This window comes from Typopeltis vanoorti, chromosome 14 (assembly GCF_054136105.1).
Source record: "Typopeltis vanoorti isolate ZY-2024b chromosome 14, IOZ_Tvanoo_1.0, whole genome shotgun sequence".
Lineage (NCBI taxonomy): Eukaryota > Metazoa > Arthropoda > Arachnida > Uropygi > Thelyphonidae > Typopeltis > Typopeltis vanoorti.
In genome coordinates, this window is record NC_143562.1 from 110,328,297 (window position 1) to 110,348,563 (window position 20,267).

Sequence of the window (20,267 nt, forward strand, 5' to 3'; positions counted from 1 at the left end):
TATGATATTGCCATTGATGCCAGCTCTTCATGTCCCTAATCTTTCTCAGGACTCTCATATCTGCGGTCTCTAGTCTTTGGTCAAGTGTTTTATTTCTAATCAGTTCTCAGATCCATAAGTTAAAATTGGTTTGAACACTGTCTTGTATACAGATAATTTAGTGTTTTGATTAATTTCTCTCTTATTCCATATAAATTTATTCAGTTGACTTCCTACTATACCAGCTTTGTTGATACTGTTGTCTATTTACATGTTTAATTTACCATCTTTATTAAAAATCATGTCTAAATAGCTGAAATGTTTGGCTATTAAAATGATATTTTCAATGCTTCCGACTATTTTCATTGTCTTATTGCTGACCTTCATACCATACCTGTTACAACAGTTATTCAATTTAGTCATGGAATCTTGCAGACTTGTAGCAGATTTATTTAGGAGTACAACATCATCTGCATAAAGCAAAGAGCTGAGATTGACATCTCCAATTTTGATATCAGGTTTAATACCACTTTCCCTCATAATGTGATCCATATAAATAATGAATAACAGAGAGGATAATGTACATCCTTGTCTGACACCAGATCTAACATTAAACCATCTTCTTGTACTTACAACTCAAAGACTAAGTATTGCTTGATATAATGCCCCATTGACACCATACAACTATAGCATTTTGAATAGCTTCTCTCTTGCTCCTTGTCATATGCCTTTTCCAGATCTACAAAACTTAAATACAGATCTTTGTTATATTCCCATGATTTCTCAACTATTTGTCATAAAGTGAAAATTTGATACTGACAGCCTCTATTTGGCCTGAATCCAGCTTGTTCTTCACCAAGCTTACCTTCCACAATCCTTATCACTCATTTCTCATTGAGTGATAAGGATAGAGGTAGTAACTACAGAGGTAGTACTTCTTGTACTACCTCTGCAATTCTCACACTCAGTTTTATTTCTCTTTTTATATATATGGTTACTATGAGAGCTCTGCTCCAATCATCTGGAATTCGTCCCTGTGTCCAGGCCTTCTGAACTATGCAGTGCAGTCACTGTAAGAATTTTATACCTCCATACTTCAACATTTCTGGTTGAACATCATCTACTCCAGCCAACTTTCCACATTTCATGCTTTGGATGGCTTTTTCTACTTCAAGTATGGACATGTATTCCTGCTTGCACGCCAGTTAAGTGTGTTTTACCACAGCGCTGTCACTGATTGTTTCATTTAGCAATTTTTCAAAGTAATTACTCCGTACTTCAAGAATATCGTTCTCTCCAGTTTTAATGTCACCTTTATCATCTTTAATTCCTTTAACAGCGCTCTTTCCTCCATTTCTGAGCTTCTTCAACAACCTCCAGAATATCTTGCCACCTTCTTCATATTTATTTTCTAAGTTCTTACCAAAGTCTTCCCATGACTTCTGTTTAGCTAGTTTTACACAGTGTTTTTTAGCTTTCTTACATTTGTTTCTGTATTCTCTAATAACACAAGCTGACTTATTTTCCAGCAACTTTTGATATGCTTTCTTCTTTTCTTTCACTGCCTCTTTAACTTCCTGTGTACACCATGGGAGTTCTGATTTTTCTATCCTTGCAGACAACTTCACCACATGCCTCTCTGGCTGAATCAATCAATGTTTTCTTCAGGGCTTGCCAGTGACTCTCCATGGTTTCGTTCGCGTTCTCAAACGCTTTCATTTTTTCTTGAATAATGTTTGTGTAATTTAGTTCACATCTGTGAGCTGCTCAACTTTTATTCATTTTAAAACTTTCTTAACTTTCTTACATGTTCTTCTTTTCAATATGAAATTCAATTTTATCCTGCTCAAGACTAAATAGTGATCACTTCCAATTTCAAATCCTCTGTACGCTCTGGTGTCCTGCACCAGGGAGAAAACATCACTATCAACAATAACATAGTCAGTGAGACTTTTCTTATTCCTTGCCTCTTCTCTCCATGTGATTTTGTGCACATTTTTATGTTGGAACATGGTGTTAGTAATAACCAGTCCATGTCCTGAGCAGAAATCCAACAGATATTTGCCATTATTATTAGCTTTGCTCTTTTCTCCAAATTTTCCCAAAACATTTTTGTATGTCTGATAATCATTTCCTACTCTGCTATTTGGATCCCCAACAAGGACCAACTTTTCCTTTTTATTGTGTCAGTTGCTTTCTCTAAAGCCTCAAAAAATTCCTCCTCTTCTACCTTAGTAGAACCTTCTGTAGGACCATAAGCATAAATAAGTCTCATTGTCCAGTTCTGTATTCTGATATTTGCCCACATCACTCTACTTGAGACTGTCTGCCATTCAAGATTAGCATTGTATTTAGTGTTGAATACTATGGCTACTCCTTCTTTTCCTTGATTGTCATTGCCTGAATATAACATTTTGTATTTATTGCTCAGGAAGATCTCACCAATTTTTGCCTTTTTTTGTTTCAGTCACCCCCATTATGTTGATCTGGTACTTATCCAATTCCTCATCTAGCTCCATTTCTTTGCCATACAGGCTTCTTATGTTGATAGTGCCAATCTTGAACTCTGGTGATGTTGAGTTAGAGTGCATTTTAGGATTTGTTCCAGTAGCTGACTTTTCATTGTTTGCCCTGGTTCCCTGGCGAAAAGAATGGGGGCCTTGTTTAACTGGGCGATGCCCCAGCCAGCATGAAATTCTGTCATGTTGTAGCATCATTTTATTTTGGTTTAAGCCAATAAGAATACAATTTGGTCGGCTAAATCCCAAACTGCCAGCCCATCCTCGTTCGTTCAGTATCCAGGTAGATACCTAACTGGGTGCACCATGAGAAGGTGAGGAATGGACATTAGGTCAGAAGCTCTGGCCAGTTCTCTGCATTTCTTCAAAGGCTATGTGGAGATATCCTCTTTCAGTTATACAGTTTTGACCAATACGCACCTCCAGTTTCTCCTGGCACAAACACATCACGTCGACAGCTTCCTCAGCCTCTAAAAAACTAGGCATTCTTTTCAGCTCAAGGAGTTATTTTACACCCACTGATTCACAAACCTCATATAAGTTCCAAATCCACCCATCCTCAGAATATTGTTCACACATTTGGGTGGTGCATCTAAAACCTCCTTTAAAATTCTTGATGCTGTCCGGAGTAGAGTAATTCAGCTTATAAATGATCCTTCCCTCATAGAGTCTCTTCAACCTCTATCTCACACACATGCAATATATTTCAGCTCTATGTCTTATACAGGTACTTTGATAGTCACTGCTCCAATGAATTGGCAAACATCATTCCTTGACTTGCTATTGAGCCTGTTAAAATAAGCTGAACTACCCAACATCTCTTTTTAGTACACCTGTAAACACATAGAACCTGCTTCTCCTATTCCTCATTTATTCCATCTATCTGTCGTTTGTAAAAGCCTTCCTCATAATGCATTTCCCAACAACTTCAACTTCCAGCTCTTTAAGTGTGGTGTAAGTTCATGTGTGGTATAAATATCAAAAACTTCTAGGAACAGCCTCTTGTTCTCTCCTCTTCTATTTTTGTTATCATCCCCTCTATTAATCCAATATAATCTCATTAAATGAAATGTTTATTATATCACCCCTTTTTTCTGCCTCTCTGCAATTTATATTCCTTCAACCTCTCTTCATAACCAACATACCAAATCCTGACATTGACTTGGGTCACTTGTCTCTGGACCCTTTCTAATATTTCTGCATTATAAAGAAAACTGGGTGATCAAATCTGAGCACAATGAGTTCATTAACAAGTTTGCTGCCACGCTCCTCAGGCATAGTTTGTTACTGCACGCCAAGCACTTTCACTTCTACAAGGCCAATACGAGTTAACTCGTAGCTGGCTTATCAGACAGAATTTTGTTTCATAAACCAACTACAAGTAATCTCGTATCACCCCTATGTCTTACATGCACTGACGACTGTGTAACTTGAGTTCAGAGTCAGTGACGTTCAGCATATTTATTGTGTCTAGTCTTACATTATTATTTAAAATTATCTAAATAAAAACCTTCAATTATGCCATGGCCAGTAAAAGAAAGCTTACTGATGAAGAATTAGAAGCTTACGCTAATATGAGCGATGATGAATGGAATTAATTATTTGTTTCCAATTCCAAAGATGATTATAATCCTACACACACTACTCTAGCGATGACTCAGATGATGATATATCGTATATAAATATATGTATATTAAAATGTTGAAAAAACTTCAAAAAATTGTTTTATTTATTAATAAATACACAGTTTATGCAACAATACCTCTTATAATATACTATACTTTTGCTGAAATTATTTTCCTTCTACTAAGTCCCAAGACATGCTCTCCACTTTATTCACAAGCTACGGGTTAACTTGTGCTTGGCATAGGAGGTCGGTAATCAACATATGAGCATATTCGTAGTTGGCTTGTGATGCTCATGTACACCAACTACGAGTGTACTAGTAGTTGGCAGAAAACATGTTAAAGAATACAGATTATAGAAATAATAATGATGATCATAGCACTTAGAGGTCTTTAAAACCCATGATCCACCAAGACTAGCTTTTGCAACCATAATTTCAGGATAAGGTGGTTAATCTTATGTACATAAATAATGATTCTAAGGAAAATTTGGACAGTGAATGGCAGAATCCCATTAAAAATGAAGACATCAGAAAAGAACTTGGCTTTTTTTTTAATATTCAAGAATGCCTAAAAAGAGTTAATCTAAGAAGGTGGTAACAAACTAAATGGGAGAGAAAATATTACCAAAACAAATGTTTAAAGGAAAATGGCAGTAAAAAAAAAAAAAAAAAAAAAAGATCCAGAGAAAAGTATAGATGAGCTTATCCAGTTTATTCGGTGCATAAAAGTAATTAAAATTACTTTTACACAAAATTGTAAATTGCACGTAAAATTACTTTTATGTAAAATTGTAAATTGTGCATAAAATTACTTTTATGTAAATTTATAAATTGCGCATAAAATTACTTTTACACATTGAGAGTTCATTTACAAAAAATACATTTCTCTGACATTTCAAGTTTCTTCCATCCCAAGTTACCCAAGAGTTTTTGCTCTCTTAAGGTTTCTGCCTGATCTCTGAAGAGAACCAACCAGTTCAAAACAGCTGTCAAGCCAGTGAAACCTTATCAAAATAGACTAATAAAAGGCAAATATATAGACGTTTGGACAGCGCCTATGTCTTTTAAGTAGTCCACACTAAGGCAACTCGTGAATGTTGGGAAGTGTATTCCTGTAAGCTCTTTGGTCAACTTACCTTACGAAACTTTCTAAGTTTTTTACATTCGGCTTTGAAATAATACTGGATCTAATATCCACTTTGCTTATGTAATTTTAAATCGCCGAACTGAAGCCTTTTGGCTCTTTATTTTAGTAATTAACAATTACATTATCATAGTAAACTGACAATCTCAATCACCAATCATGCTATGCACAATACGCATAGAGTTGTAAATAAAACAATGAATTTATTAAGAGAAACAGTATTTAAACCCAATATGACTAGTAATTTGTTTGAAATAGTTGATTTATAAGAAGCCAATCTCAGCAGTTTACTGTATTATGGTAAGGGCTAAATGAAAGAGTTTAAAGATAGGAAAACAAATATTGAAATTTAAATGTGAACTGCAGCTTTTTGTATACTTACCCTTCTTTATTTTTATCCAAAAGCTTTGGAGCCAATGACCTAATATAGGCACATGTGCAAATCAGCAACAGAACCACGGTGAGAAGACTTTGAAAATTAAATAAAGCAGACTGCAATAAAAAAAATAAAAAAAATCCAATACATTAAGCATATGTCCAAAATTTATTACATAATAAGAGGAAGAAAAGTAATCAAGTCAAAGTTTAATAGAAATCACATAAAATGACATTATGACAGGGTCCAGTTTCTAAAAAAATTTTACTCCCCCTCACACACACCTGCCCTAACCCTAGAATATTGTTTTCACATTTGGAATGGTGCACCAAAAAAATCACTCTAAAAATGATTGATACTATCCAGAAAAGGGAAATCTAAATGATGACAATCCATCTTCTCTGACTCACTTCAATCAATTTCTCAGATGCTCTTTTTCTATCTTATGCCTCTACTATAAAAAGGGATGATCACAGCTTGACAAATACACTCACCCCTGGTGAAATACAGCAAATTGGACAAATTCCATTTAATAAAAGAAAATTAAGCTTATAAATAAAATCTTTTGAAGAAAACAAATGCTACACCATCACTTGATGGAACTTTGACTTACTGAGACATGTCATTAAAAAAAATGGACAATATAGATGCTGTTACAAAACGCCTGTAAGATTGATTTTTTAAAATTTATTGAGTGTTTTCATATATTAACTGGTGTATCCTTGGTATATTATTGTATTAGTGCATTCAGTGATATAATTGTAGAAATTTTCTTAGTTTTTTTTAAATACCAAAAACTCACCTACAGCAAGATCATATCAATACTCCAGGTTAACATAAATGTTGATTATAGGAACTTTTGTCACGCTGAGCCGAAATGTTGCAGCAGTCATGCTGATAACAGAAATTTGACATTTGAAATATATCAATTAAAAAAAAATATTAAAAAAATCAACCAGAGAATTAGAAAAAGTTGTGACATGTTTCAAGAAACTTAGGAAAAGATACAGAAAGCACTGAAGTTGCTAATAATAATAATAAGGTAAGTCAATTAAAATAAGAATAAAGAAGTAATATGACAATGGTGATTCAATCATTAAATTGGCCCTTGCTGAAGGAATTACTGCTTCGAGCTTCCCAGGAGCAAAAATTAAAAATGTGACAAATGTAATAGAAAAACAGAATAGTAAAAGGTGGTAATTCTTGGAACTAATGATTTAAGTGGCAACAAATACAGTATGAGAGAGGATATGAAATGACTGCTGGAAGAAGCAAGAAAGAAAAGCAAGTAAAAACTATTGGCTGGCCAGAGATACGAGACTACCGAGTTACGAAGGAGGGTTATGATAGCAAATGTGCAGGCAGATTAATGCAGTGAGTTTGATGGCAGGAAACATCAGTATAATAGGGATGGCCTGCACTTGAATGAATATGGCACATCAGGAGTCTGAAGAAATTATTTATTGGGGTGAGACCTAATGTAGAGAGTAACGGAAACTAGATCAAGAGTAATGGTGAGAAAGTGCGTGTGTCAACTATGGTATACAAGCATGATAATGATATGAATGTCATTGAGCATGGTTATGTATATGGCCAAGGAGTGGAAATGTGCATTTTGGGTTTATATCTTTGCAGTGTATCTGGGAGGAAAAAGACAAAGTTGTCCAACTTGGCCAAGCAACTTTGTCCAACTTTGTCCCTGATGTGTCTGGCATTTGTGCCAGACACATCAGGAACAAAGGGACTGAATTTGTTGCTGAATGTATTATGACCTAAGTTTATTGACATTATTGAAATCTGGCTATCAGAGTCAGACATAACTGAGATTGAGTATAAAAGATATAGTATTTCTAGAAATGACAAAAAAAAATAGGAGAAGAGGGGGAAGTAGGAAAGCAACAATAATAAAACAGTATGGTGGGGTGTTGCTATAAACCTGGGGATTCATTAACTGGGGATGAAGAAATGCATCACCAAATTACCCAGGATGATAATGGGTGACTAAAATTATCCAAGCATTGATTACGTAGAAGAGAATCAACATGATAAGAATAAAAGAATTTATTAAGGTCTTGCAAGACAGCTTTCTCAAGCTGTATATGAAAGAAGGAACTCAAAATCAAAAAGCTAGATTTGATCATAGCATGAGAAGGGGTCTCAGTTAAGAATGGAAATGCTTTGCCACAAGCTGGTGATAGAGATCATGCCATACTATCATGAGAAGTAGCTAACTATAAAGACGTTCCAATTGGGACAGGTTATATGCTAAACTACAAAGTCGGAAATAATGACAAATTCAGGATAATACTATCTTTGGTCCCACGGTATTAATTACTGAATGGGATATCAGCAATGCATGGGAAGCTTTGAAGAAATGCTTAAATGAGACAGCGTTTGAATGTATCCCTAGAGTTCAAAGAACAAATAGGATGGGAATGAAATGGATGCATACCTTATTAAGCAAGAGATCCATAAGAAGATGATGTTGAAAGAATATCATAAGAATAACAGTGGGAGGTGTCTTGAAATATATAAAGTGCAGGCCAGAAAGGTTACAAGTATCGTACAGAGAGCTAAGATGAAATATGAAAAGAAACTTGCTGCCTGTAAATTATCACCACTATTTATTAACATCTACTCGGAGATAATTAATAAGGTTCTCAAAAATACAGGAGAAGGAATCAAGCAGGAGAAAGATCAAAATGGATAAGCAGAATTGTAAGGTGGTGACTATGGGGATTTCATAATAATAACCCAATACCTTGAGATTATGTGCTTCCAGGGGAAAGCTGACAGAACATGGGAATTGGTTAAAACACAGCGGAAACGTATAACTGTGTAAGTCACAGTGAAATTAAGCAAGCAATGTAGGAAAACTCTTGAAGGTGGAGGCATTATAACAAGATAGTAGGCAAAGACTAGATGCATTAGGAATATAAAGTGTAGGCCAGAAAATGTACAAGCACCAAGGAAAGAGGCAATAGGAGAGGATTCGAGATCTGACCAATCAAAGGAAATTCTTCCACTATGTGGCAAGCAAAATGAAGAAGACTACAGAAAGGTGGCATAATGGATGGTGATAGGGGCACAGTGACCTTTGCAGAGGATGTGGTAAAATTATTTAATGAATGAATTTTAATTATTTAATAACCAGTGACAAACCACATGACACTTAAGTAATAAAACATGTTTTAGAATTGTTATTTTTAATTTTTTTCATAGGAAAAAATTGGAGCATCTAAACCAGCTCTGGCTAACGCAATCATTAAAGATGAAAACGAGATGGTGAAAAGAAGCTCAAGAAAGAGTACACCTACATACTTTAAGAACAGCAAAGGTTGTTCGATTGGTAGAGCCTCTACTACTAACGGCTCATCAAAAAGTTAAGCAAGTTTGAGTGCGGTTAGTAGTTGGAAGGGGTTCAATCGTTCGATGCTGTTGGCACACTCTCCCTTGAGAGTGTGCCAACAGCACCATGGTGGTAATTGGCATTGGTGTAGTTGTGGTCAGTTGGTGGATTGTGACTGGTGGAAGCAGAGTTGTAGAGTAGATATCCTTCCTCGATGAGTCTTTGGACTCAGGTGACAAATAATAATAATAATAATTCCTCCCATCGTGCATCAGTGGACTTTCTTAACCAGGAGAGATTGATTCCAAGTCAAGTTAACAGTTTCTTTGGCGCTTTCTTTGATTTTTTTTTTTTTTTAGACCTCCTGAATTGTACATCAGCCCTATCAGTTTCAATTAGTGCTTTTCAAGTTGACAAATACATTATTATACCATCACAATGGCTAACTAGAAAAAATATGCTAGGCTGGAATTCATCTTATGTTCTACTAGTAAAGCATGTGAGCAGAACATAAGATGCATTTATGTACAGTGTAGATTTATAAATCTGGATATGTATAAAAAGTAAATAAACTTGTTTTCAGTCGTAATTTTGAAGACTGTTTACAACTAAATCTCAGTATACCATATTCAGCAATTGACCTTTAATTGGAGAAATTTTAAAAATTCCATCAAGAAACAAACCATCACTTGACAGGAAATCAGTAATAATATAAACTTAACTTAATCATGTACAACTACTACAGTATCTTATATGCCCCCCCCCCCCTTGAGGATACATATCAGAAATCTCACATTGATTGTGAACTATCATCATAAAATTCTTGATATGAACATTTTCCATTTAATTTCTCCACAAATACCTGCTATAAAATCTTACATGATTTTACATAAAAATTTTCTGTACCTCTATCATTTCTAACATAGGCTATATGTTAGATCAGTTACATGTATATCAGCACAATGTCTGATTTACACCATATAATTGTAGTGTTTTGAATAGTTTTTTCACTTGACATCTTACAGACCTTTTCCCAATCAATAAAACAAATACAGATCGTTGTTATATATGCATGTTTACTTAACTATTTGTCTTCAAGTAAAAATCTGATACTGATAGCCACTATTTGGGATGAGCCTAGTTTGGTTTCCTGAAGTTTAACTTCCACAATTTTTCTCAGTGTCTTAAATCTTATCTGAAACATTCAGTATAGAAATTATTCTGTAATTTTCATTCATTTTTCCCTTTTTACAGATGAATTATATGACAGCTCTGCTTCAATCATCTGGAAATCAACCTTTTGTAATTCATTACACAGTTTAAAATAATACAAACACCATTATAAAACTTATCTCTCCTTTATTTCAGCATTTCTGGTTAAATGTCATCTACTCGAGCTAGATGTCCACATTTCAGGTTGCTAATTTCCTGCAGAATGGAAGGAGGATTATACAGTGCTGCATTGCATAAAGGAGATGGTAGAATGGAGGTATTTAATTATAAGTCAGTTTATATTTCTTCTGTAGTTAAGATTTTGGAGAAACTGGTAAGAACTCATATACAGAATTGGACAGATGAGGGCAATATTATTTATTAATTGAAATTATAATAATGGAATTAACTCATGTAAAATATTATTTATTAGTAGAATTTTTGCCTGAGTATCACAGGTCTTCAGTACATGTAAAAAGCTAATTAAATAATAACTGACAATTCCAAAAGGCACCACCTAAGTAGCTAATGTAAGAGAACTAAAAAAGATCATTAAATTTCCTAACTTATCTTTTTTAAAATAAATAAATAAATTATATACATATATATACAATAAAAAGTTGGGAAAGATTAGCTGATTTAAAAAGTACTACCTCCCACAAAGGGGATAGACGTAGACCATCGGATCTGTTAGGAGAGAGAAGTAAAGTTTTACGTTTCTTTATAAAGCCATTCCATGAGGAATCCACTTTTGTGAAGGACTCTTGTCTTGTTCCAGTGAACTCTATGTCAAGTGTTGATGGCATACTCTGCAAGTCCAGACTGTTCAGGTTCAAGGTATTAAATATAAGACTTGTGTTCATCTAGCCGAATAAGAGCAGATCTTCCTGTTTGTCTGAAATAAGATAACCCACAAGAGCAAGGAATCTGGTAGACACCTGGATAACTGAGATGTGGAAGCTTGTCCTTTGGAGACGTGAGAAAGGCAGAGATTTTTCTGATGGATCGAAAGGCAACAAAAATATTTAGTGGTTTTAAAACTTTTACTATGCAATCACTAATGCCTTGCACATAAGGGATAGGAATACACATTATTTCTTCTGTATTTGAAGAGGAAGATATATCAAAACTACTCAAAGCTCTTTTGAAGAAAGAATTCTTATATCCAATAGATAAAAAAGAGGAAATAATATATTGCAATTCTTTCTATGTTCATCTGAAGAAAGGAATGGGCCCGATGAACCAATATTTTAATGGTTCCCACCTTTTGACTGGGATGGTGATGAGATTCAGCATGGATATAATGGCCCGTATTATAAGTCTTCTTCCTATAAACTGAGAACTGTAGGTTACCATCTGCTTGGCAAAAAATTAAAAGATCTAAAATGGCTAACTGCTTATTTACTTCTACTTCTGGGGTGAACTGGATCCTTGGATGAAGTGCATTTAATTTCGAGAGAAACTGTTGTAATTCATCAGAAGAGCCATTCCAGATAGCAAAAATGCAATCTACATATCTTAACCAACGAGTAGGTGTAGGTGAAATGTTGTCAAAAATACGTTGTTCAAAGTGCTCCATAAAGAAGTTGGCAACAGCAAGAAAAATAGGATTGCCCATTACTGTTCCTTCGATTTGTTGATATAACTTGTTTTTAAAGGTAAAATAACCAGAATGCATTACACAATCAAATATTTTAACAATTTTAAATTAGGAAATTTATTGACCTTTTTTAGTTAGCTTACATTATCTACTTAAGTGGTGCCTTTTGGAATTGTCACTTATTGTTTAATTAACCTTTTACATGTAATGAAGATGCCTGTGATACTCAGGTGAAAATTCTACTAATAAATAATATTTTACGAGTTAATTCCGTTATTATAATTTTAATTAAATGTCTATTCACAGTATTTCCTTACTGAAACAAATATTATTTCTGTAGGTCAGCATAGATTTGTTAAAGGAGCACACTTGTTTTAGTAATCCAGTTACCTTTTATAACAGAGTAAAAAGAGCAGTGGACGAGGGTAAGGCATACACTGTCTTGGTTTTTTTTTTTTGCAAAGACATTTTGACAGGGTGCAATATGACAAGTTGGTTTTTAAGTTGCAACATATGGGTTTGGATATCAGTTTGGTGAACTGATAACTGGCCTTCTGAGGAATATCAGAGAGAATTGTATATGTGGGGACATTATCAGAGAGTAAGAAAGTTACAAATGGAGTTCCACAGGATTTAGTACTGGAGCCATTGCTGTTCAATCTTTATTGAAAATGTCATTGATACTGTCACTCGAGTAAATAAAAGGAGATATTCAGTTGCTTGCAAATGAAGTGTGAGATGAAATGAAACAGATGGTTATTAGTAATAGTGCAGATGCTTTGGTTCTACAAGAGGATTTGAATAAGTTGGAAAGGTGGGCAATGAATGGGGACATCAGTTTAATATAATTAAATATTAAGGTTTTAAATTTGGGATTTACAAATGGGATGCTTCATACTCACTTAGTGGTACTGAAAGAAGTGGAGGAAGAAGAGATCTTGTGGTGATTGTATATAGAAATTTGAAGTTCAAAGGTCATATTACAAAGGCTGTGAAGACAACTCAGAGAATTTTCAATATCAAGGATACTGACCATAAGAGATAAAAAAGTGGCATTCCTATTCTATAAACCTTTGATTAAACACATTTTGATATCTCTGCTTGGATCTGGTTACCAGGATTTGAAGTAACTTTGGAGAGGGTACAGAGATGGATAATGAAAATATCAGAACTGTACAATGTTAGCTATAAGAATAGGCTGGTCATGCAGACCACAGAGTTTACTGGATAGAACACAAAGCGAAGAATATCTGTATGATATTCATTTTTATCCTATTCAAAACTAAACGATCACTTTCTATTTCCCAACTGGTTTGGGATATGCTTGTATTCCGTACAAGCATATGTTATCATCAAGACTGATAGGGGGAGATAGTTACAGGGCCTGACTATGTTACATATGTTTTTCCCTTTCTATTTAGTATTATTATTAATACTAATTATTACCAGTCTATCCTTGCTGGGGAGGGGAAAGGAGGTGAAATGTTTTTTTTTTTTGTTTTTTTTTCCTACTAGAGACCAAACCTTCTTTATCAACAAAAACAACAGTCAAATAAGACATTTTTTTCATATTCTTGTGTGTTCTTCCATGTGAATTAATGTATATATGTGTTGTAACATGGCACTAGCATTGAATACTCCCATGTCTAAACAGAACTGTCTTTGTACATTCTATAAATTTTACTAAAACATTTCTGTATATCTAGTATTTACTTCCTTCTCTGCTGTTTATGTCTCCAACAAGAACGAACTTTTCTCCCTCTCCCTTTTATGTCAGCTTCCCTTTTCTAACAATTTGAAAAATTCTGTTATTTCTTCCTTAGTAGAACATTCTGTAGGATCATAAGTGCAAATAAATCTGAATGTCCAATTTCCCATTCTCAAATTTCTTCCCATCTCTCTCTCTCCAATTGGTGAAATTTATCAGATGACACCACTGTATCATAGGGCTTAGGACCTATCATGTATGGGGGGACTGATAGGTCCTAAGCCCTATGACACAGTGGTGTCATCTGTGGTCAAGTGGTCCATGAAGTTGTTAAAGAGAAGAAAGTAATTTGTTCATTTGTTTTTTTAAAGAGCTGAGAGTTGTAATCATTGGGGAAAATTGCATGAAAAAGGCCATTCCAAAAAGCAGAATTGTATGGAATGAAGGTGGAGGAAGAGAAGTTGATTCAATAAGTTTGGAGCTGAATTGTATGTGGATGCTGACCAGTAGTTGCTTGTGTTCATACATGGTTTAATGAAAATAGAGAAATGGTATTGGCTGGTTTGGTGAAGCACTGTCCATGGAAATACAGAAATGATATTATGCAGATACAGAGCACCCATGGGAAAGCAAATAGTTCTCTTCTGAATAGAAATCACGCATTCTGAGGGAGTACTGGGCACAACACCCAAAACGTGAGAATATTTTAAGGTCGGAAAGACCTGAGATTTATAACGTATCAGGAGTTGAGAAAAAAGGAAGTATTATTTAGAATGAAAAAGAATACTAAGCTTTTTGGAAGTTAAAGATGCTATGGGCATGATGTGTTTGTACCACTAGGATAAACTAGATGTGAAAAGAAAAAGAATATCACGGTTCAACATTGACAACCACATTTATTGTATTTCGAAATCAAACATTCTATTTCCTTTAAGCAAGCCCAGAACTTAATAATCAAGATGCAACCATTTTAAACACTTTTCACAGACTGCTGACACAAATCATTTGATACTTACCATTGTTCACTGACAACTTATATTAAATTCAGAGTTGATAAAAGAAGCGAGGTTCTATTATTAAACTACGTATGTCCATTAAATAACTAATCACATGAAATACAAAGCAAAGACTTCGAAACTGCTATCAAGGGCGTGAAATTCAATTTTTTTTTTTTTTTTTTAAGGTTACATTTTTTTCCCCTCCCAACACAACACCCTCGGAGAGTTTTAAACTAATTCTTTTTATTTAACGTTAACTAACCAGTTCTTACAAGTGATAAAACAAGTCAATCATTATTGGAATCAACAGCTTCGCGCAATCACCGTCAGTTGGTTCAAGATATATTATTATTAAAATCCGCTAGTGCCTTTATTCCTTATATGGAGTGAGATTAAATCGGCTTCGCCTATATTATTATTAGTCTGCAAAGGATGGTGGAACTCATCGGCTGAATTCCATACTACAGTGCATGTTGCAACAAGTCACAAAACTTGTCATTTGTCGCAAAAGATAGTCACCAATCTACGGCATTCCAAACCTCTGCATTCCGTGCACCTACCACTCTCTACGAAAAAAAAAAAAAAAAAAAAAAACTACTTATCACTTGCTTGTAACCACCGTCTTGAAAAAATTTTCTAAGGATTGCTCTTTGTCCCTTGTTCTACCATTTGAAAAGTCTTTCGGAGCGTGCATCAAGCATATACCTCTGAATATGCTTGATAGCTAATACCTATAAGTATCCCAATGAAATCACTCCTTCTGTTTTCCCCACCGAACTGTGCAGATTACATGCCATCAATCTCTCATCATAGCCAACCATAAACAGTAAATTATTCTTGCTTACCAGATTGTGAATTCTCTACAATTTCTCCATTCCCTCTAAATCCTAGTGAACGGATTCGAGAAGCACAATCTTCCAGATGCTCCTTGATTAGAGCTTATGCATACAGGGATACCATTATCAACTTTATCCCTGGTGTTTAACGTCCATCTCACTATTTTGGCAAAAATCCAATTTGTATTTACCAATTTTTCACAACGTTCCATGACTTCAAATTTCCGTTTACGATCTCCTCTTAATTCCATCCTTCCTCACTTCTCTGAAGACATTTCCACTAAACGATTATGCAGCCTTCCATCTGCTGATCCCGAAGTTCATACTTAACACTTATTTAAGGTGGTAGCAAATTTCAAAAAACTGGGGTGTTTTATGCTGAAAAACCGACTAAACTGTCCAGAAGCAATTTACATTATGCAATACCCTGTAAAAAAAACAATGAAGAGAATAGAAAAAAATACCAAACACTAAAAAATAAAGTTGATAACTTATGCAAAAAAGCCAAAGAAAAATGGTTAGAAGAGAAAGCTAAGAAATACCAAAAAGCATACCAGGAAAACAGTCTTCCATGATACTGTAAGAGAAATTACAAAGGAATTCTCAGCAAAACCACTAACAATGAGAGACAACAAGATGACTGAATCCAGGAATATTGAAGATATAAGAAAAACCTGGTCAAACCATTTTAACACTATCTTCCATCAAGTAAACAAAACTACAAGGACAACAATAGAAGAAAATAATGACCGCCCAAAAATTTTACAAGAAGAAGTTAGATACGCAATAAAACAGATGTAAAACAATAAAGCACCAGACATTGATACTATCCCTACTGAATTGTGGTCATATGGAGGCAGCATATCATTAGAATATTTAACAACCCTATTCCATAAAATACTACAAACAGGAGAGATCTCAGATGACTGGAGAAATGAAAAGATCATCCCACTATACAAGAAAGGAGACAAAAGAGACTGCAGAAATTACAGACCAATCAATTTACTCTCCCACACCTATAAAATATTCGTACAAATTATACAAAATAGATTAAAAAACACGTATGAAGAAATGAGGGGCATAGCACAATTATGGACTTTAAACAAGCTTTCGATAGCATCAACCGAGCAATCCTTCTTAAAATTCTACTAGAAAAAGCAATAGACAAATATATGATACAGTTTCTGATAAAATATTACTCTAAGACAAATGCAATAATTAAAAAGGACACTCTCACAACAGAACCCATAGAGATTCAAAAAGGAGTAATGCAAGGATGCCCATTATCCCCATGCCTATTCAACATCTATCTAGAAGTTGCAAAGACGGCAACAGACAATGTGCCTGGAATCAATGTCAATGGTTTAAACATAAATAATATCAAATATGCGGATGATCTCATCCTTATTGCAAGAACCCCGAATGAACTACAAAAGTTGATCAACAAGCTAAACGAAGCCTGTAAAACATATAACATGACAATAAATATACAAAAGACAAAAGTGATGAAAATAGGGAGGAACGGAACTACCATCTCAGCCACCCTAAACGGAGAACAAATAGAACAAGTAGACAACATCATATATCTTTGATCAAAACTAACAGAAACAATAGAGGAACTCAAAACAATCAAACACAGAATAGCGATAGGATGGACCACCATGGGAAAATTACAGAAAATCTGGAAAACAAACAAGATATCTAAGCAAGACAAAATCAAATTATATGAAGCAATAATTATACCAACAGTCATCTATGGAGCAGAAGCGTGGACAGTTAAGAAAAGAGAGGAGAAAAAACTGCTGGCATTTGAAATGAAATGCTTAAAAAAATAAATAGAACAAGAATAATTTTTTTCTATTATTGTCTTTTTATACAAGAATTATTGTATAAAAAGGCAATAATAGAAAAAATTAGAAAACAACAACTGAGATGGTTTGGCCACACTGTACGCATGGATGCAGACAGACAATAGAGTCCACGTTATTATTATTATTATTATTATTATTCCTAATACCTCCAAGGAGTCCGAAGACTCATCGCGGGAGGACACCAACAACTATCTCTACACCTAACCTCTACTACGAATCAACGCCATCTACCGCCCACCTCCAACACCACCACAACAGTAATTTTTGTCTGTAAATTGCGTGTGTTCTGAAGGGCCGATTTGTATGTATGCGGGATGAAAAACCCGAGTTTCCGGGAGAAAAAACCCTGCTACCTCCGTATGAGATCGGCTAACTCACCTTCGATTGAAATCTACCAGATAAAGATTCCTCCCGTCGCGACGAGAATCGAACTTAGGCCTATTCCAATCGAAGGGCGCAAAGTACCATCGTTCTTCCAATTGCGCTACGGAGGCGCTTATCATCACTAATAATTTCTTCTTCCAGGTTTCGATCGCGAACCCGAAATTGATGACTTCGGATGGACATTACAAGAATCATTTCCCTCACTTTTACATGACGAAGACGTCAACGTGGACTCTTGAAAACAGTTAACCTTAATTTCATTTTCACTTTCCTTTCTTGCTTCTTTGCGCAACATTTTTTTGCAAGTGGCCTGTCTATTAGTTCCATTTCATCTCTATGAATATAGGGATTTTCTGTTTTTTTTCTGTCTCTACAACCAGGAATTTCTTAACTTCAGCACAATTAATTATTATCATTCTAAGGCATAAATATAGGTATGTGGTATGTCAAAAAGATTTTCGTGACTTTTTTCTATTAGTTTTATTCTTTCATTAATACCTCTGAATTATTCGCCATCTTCATGCTTTTCCAAGATATTTCCATTCCTAATATAATCCAACTATTTTCAAGTCATGCTTTTTCAACTTGGATCGCCAAAATATGAAAAAACAACATCATGACTTCGTTAGTGGAAAGGAGTTTGAATGCGAGAAACGTGGTTGAAATATGTCCAAAAAGCCATATTTCAGTTGTCTTCAAGTAGTAATGCTTCTGGACGATGCACTTGCCATTTATATAGTAAATGCTTTTTAACAACGCCCTGTTATGATTACGAGAATATGTGTTGCGAAACAGCTTGAAAAGTCAAGAATAGACTTGTTAAAATATGTCCGGTTTGAGAATATGCACGTTGTAGTTCGTTCATTATTCTCTTTAAACACTTAGATTTTGATAGGCTTCGGACCGCTATATATTAAATAAATTTGTTAAAATTTTTACTAAAATACTTAAAGGGTACCCCAGAGAAAAACTTAACTTTGATAAAAAAAAAAAAAAGGAGCAGCTTAAAAAGTCTAGGAAGATACCCGATCTGCCAAAAATATTCCTAACAACATTACCAGCATTTCCAGCAATGTAAGACTATTACACTGACGGATATTTTTATGATGAGTGGTAGAAGTAATGTAGTGTGAATGGAAGATTATATATATATTTGTGTTGTATGTCGGCAATTAGAACTGAATGATGTCCGAAATGAAGGCTTGATATTAAATAGGGTGCGAGACAAGAGTGCGCATTATCTCCATTATTATTCAGCATCTATATGAATCATATGAAGAAATAGATTACCAAACTGAGATATTCATCTCATCATCTTACTTTTTGCAAACGATGAAATCCATTAAAATGGATTTATTTAGCAGCATATGGAATCAGATTGATTTCACGTTTTCACTTTCTTAGAGAGACTTGTGGGGAGGAAAATCAACACTAAAAAAGACAAAAAATATAAAATTAGGCAGAACATGAAACATTTCTACTGAATTTTCAGAGACTAAATTGAAAATTTAGTCTTTGAAAAAGATTAAATTGGTGGCTAAATAAACAATTATTTAGCCACCAATTTAATGGAGCGAGCAAAATTAATTTGGAAGTGAGAAAAAATAACAATACTATGATGGGGAGTGAAATAAATAAATAAATAAACAGAATAATAGAGAATTTTATCAAACATCATTCCAAAAGAAGGGCCACTGCAGTTTGAGGAATTTTATTTATTCCTCAGAGCTGCACTCTGAAAAAATGACCTAAGTTCAATTTGTGTCGCTGACTATGGAGATTTTTTAGTCGATCTGTTCCCGAGTTAGTCGATCTCTAGCACAGGCACGAGCTTTTTCTACTCCCGGATACCCGCATTTTTCCTCCCGTAAACTCAAGATATAACGAGGAGTTGTCGGCAGTTGCTTTCCGTCTCTTTACTGGATCCTACGAAAATCAGTGAAAAAATCTTCGACCAGCTATCTCTGATTAACTACCAGTAGAGTATTAACTGCTCAGTGTCTCTAAAAGTTAAAAAGGGCAAAAAATTCTCAAATTGACATCAAATTCGCAGTTCTTCCTTTTCTTCCCTATGAGGATAAAGGAATAACTGAATTTTTATTCCAGCTATAAACTACTTGAAAATAATCAACATACAACCCCACAAGTAAGGTGCATTGTAATGAATCACGTGTTTCTAGCGACATATATCTTTCAGAGTTCAGTGTGAAGACACAAACATTGAACTCCAAGATTCCTATTTTGAACAATTCCTCTTACGTTTTGCGGGCATTCTCTCTTTCAGCAAGATAATGTACTTGGTCATTCATTAGTCTGCTGCTATAACTGCATGGTCTTTGGATATGAACGTCACAAAATTTGACCGACCTCCACAGAGCTCTGATCAGAACCCTATTGAGCATCTATATGATGTACTGGAGGGTAGGGTGAGGTCAAGGGACTTCCTTTCCCACAACAGTCCAGAAGCTCATTACATGCGTAAAGGAACCATTTTTTAATATTCCCAATAATCGCTATCGTACACTTGTGTTAAATATGCCCGTTGGATTGCTGTAATCCTTGCAGGAATGGAATATCACATCTTATTAAGATGTACGATATTCCTTCCCTGCAATCTGAACTTCCCTGTATATCTGGGCACCATGGCCGTTTGTTCCTCACACA

At 34.8% G+C, this 20,267-nt stretch overlaps 1 protein-coding gene across 1 annotated transcript in view; it reads right to left on the bottom strand.

The window, feature by feature from the left end:
* Window positions 1–14,851, bottom strand: part of ksh (transmembrane protein 167A-like protein ksh) — a 59,729-nt gene extending 44,878 nt beyond the window's left edge. The window contains exons 1-2 of the mRNA XM_090403910.1: window positions 14,531–14,851; window positions 5,652–5,761 (exon numbers count right to left, since the gene is read on the bottom strand). Of these exons, the coding sequence (XP_090260036.1) occupies window positions 5,652–5,761; window positions 14,531–14,533 (113 nt within the window). The 5' untranslated portion in view covers window positions 14,534–14,851. The remainder of the gene's footprint in view (window positions 1–5,651; window positions 5,762–14,530) is intronic.
* Window positions 14,852–20,267: the final 5,416 nt, after the last annotated feature.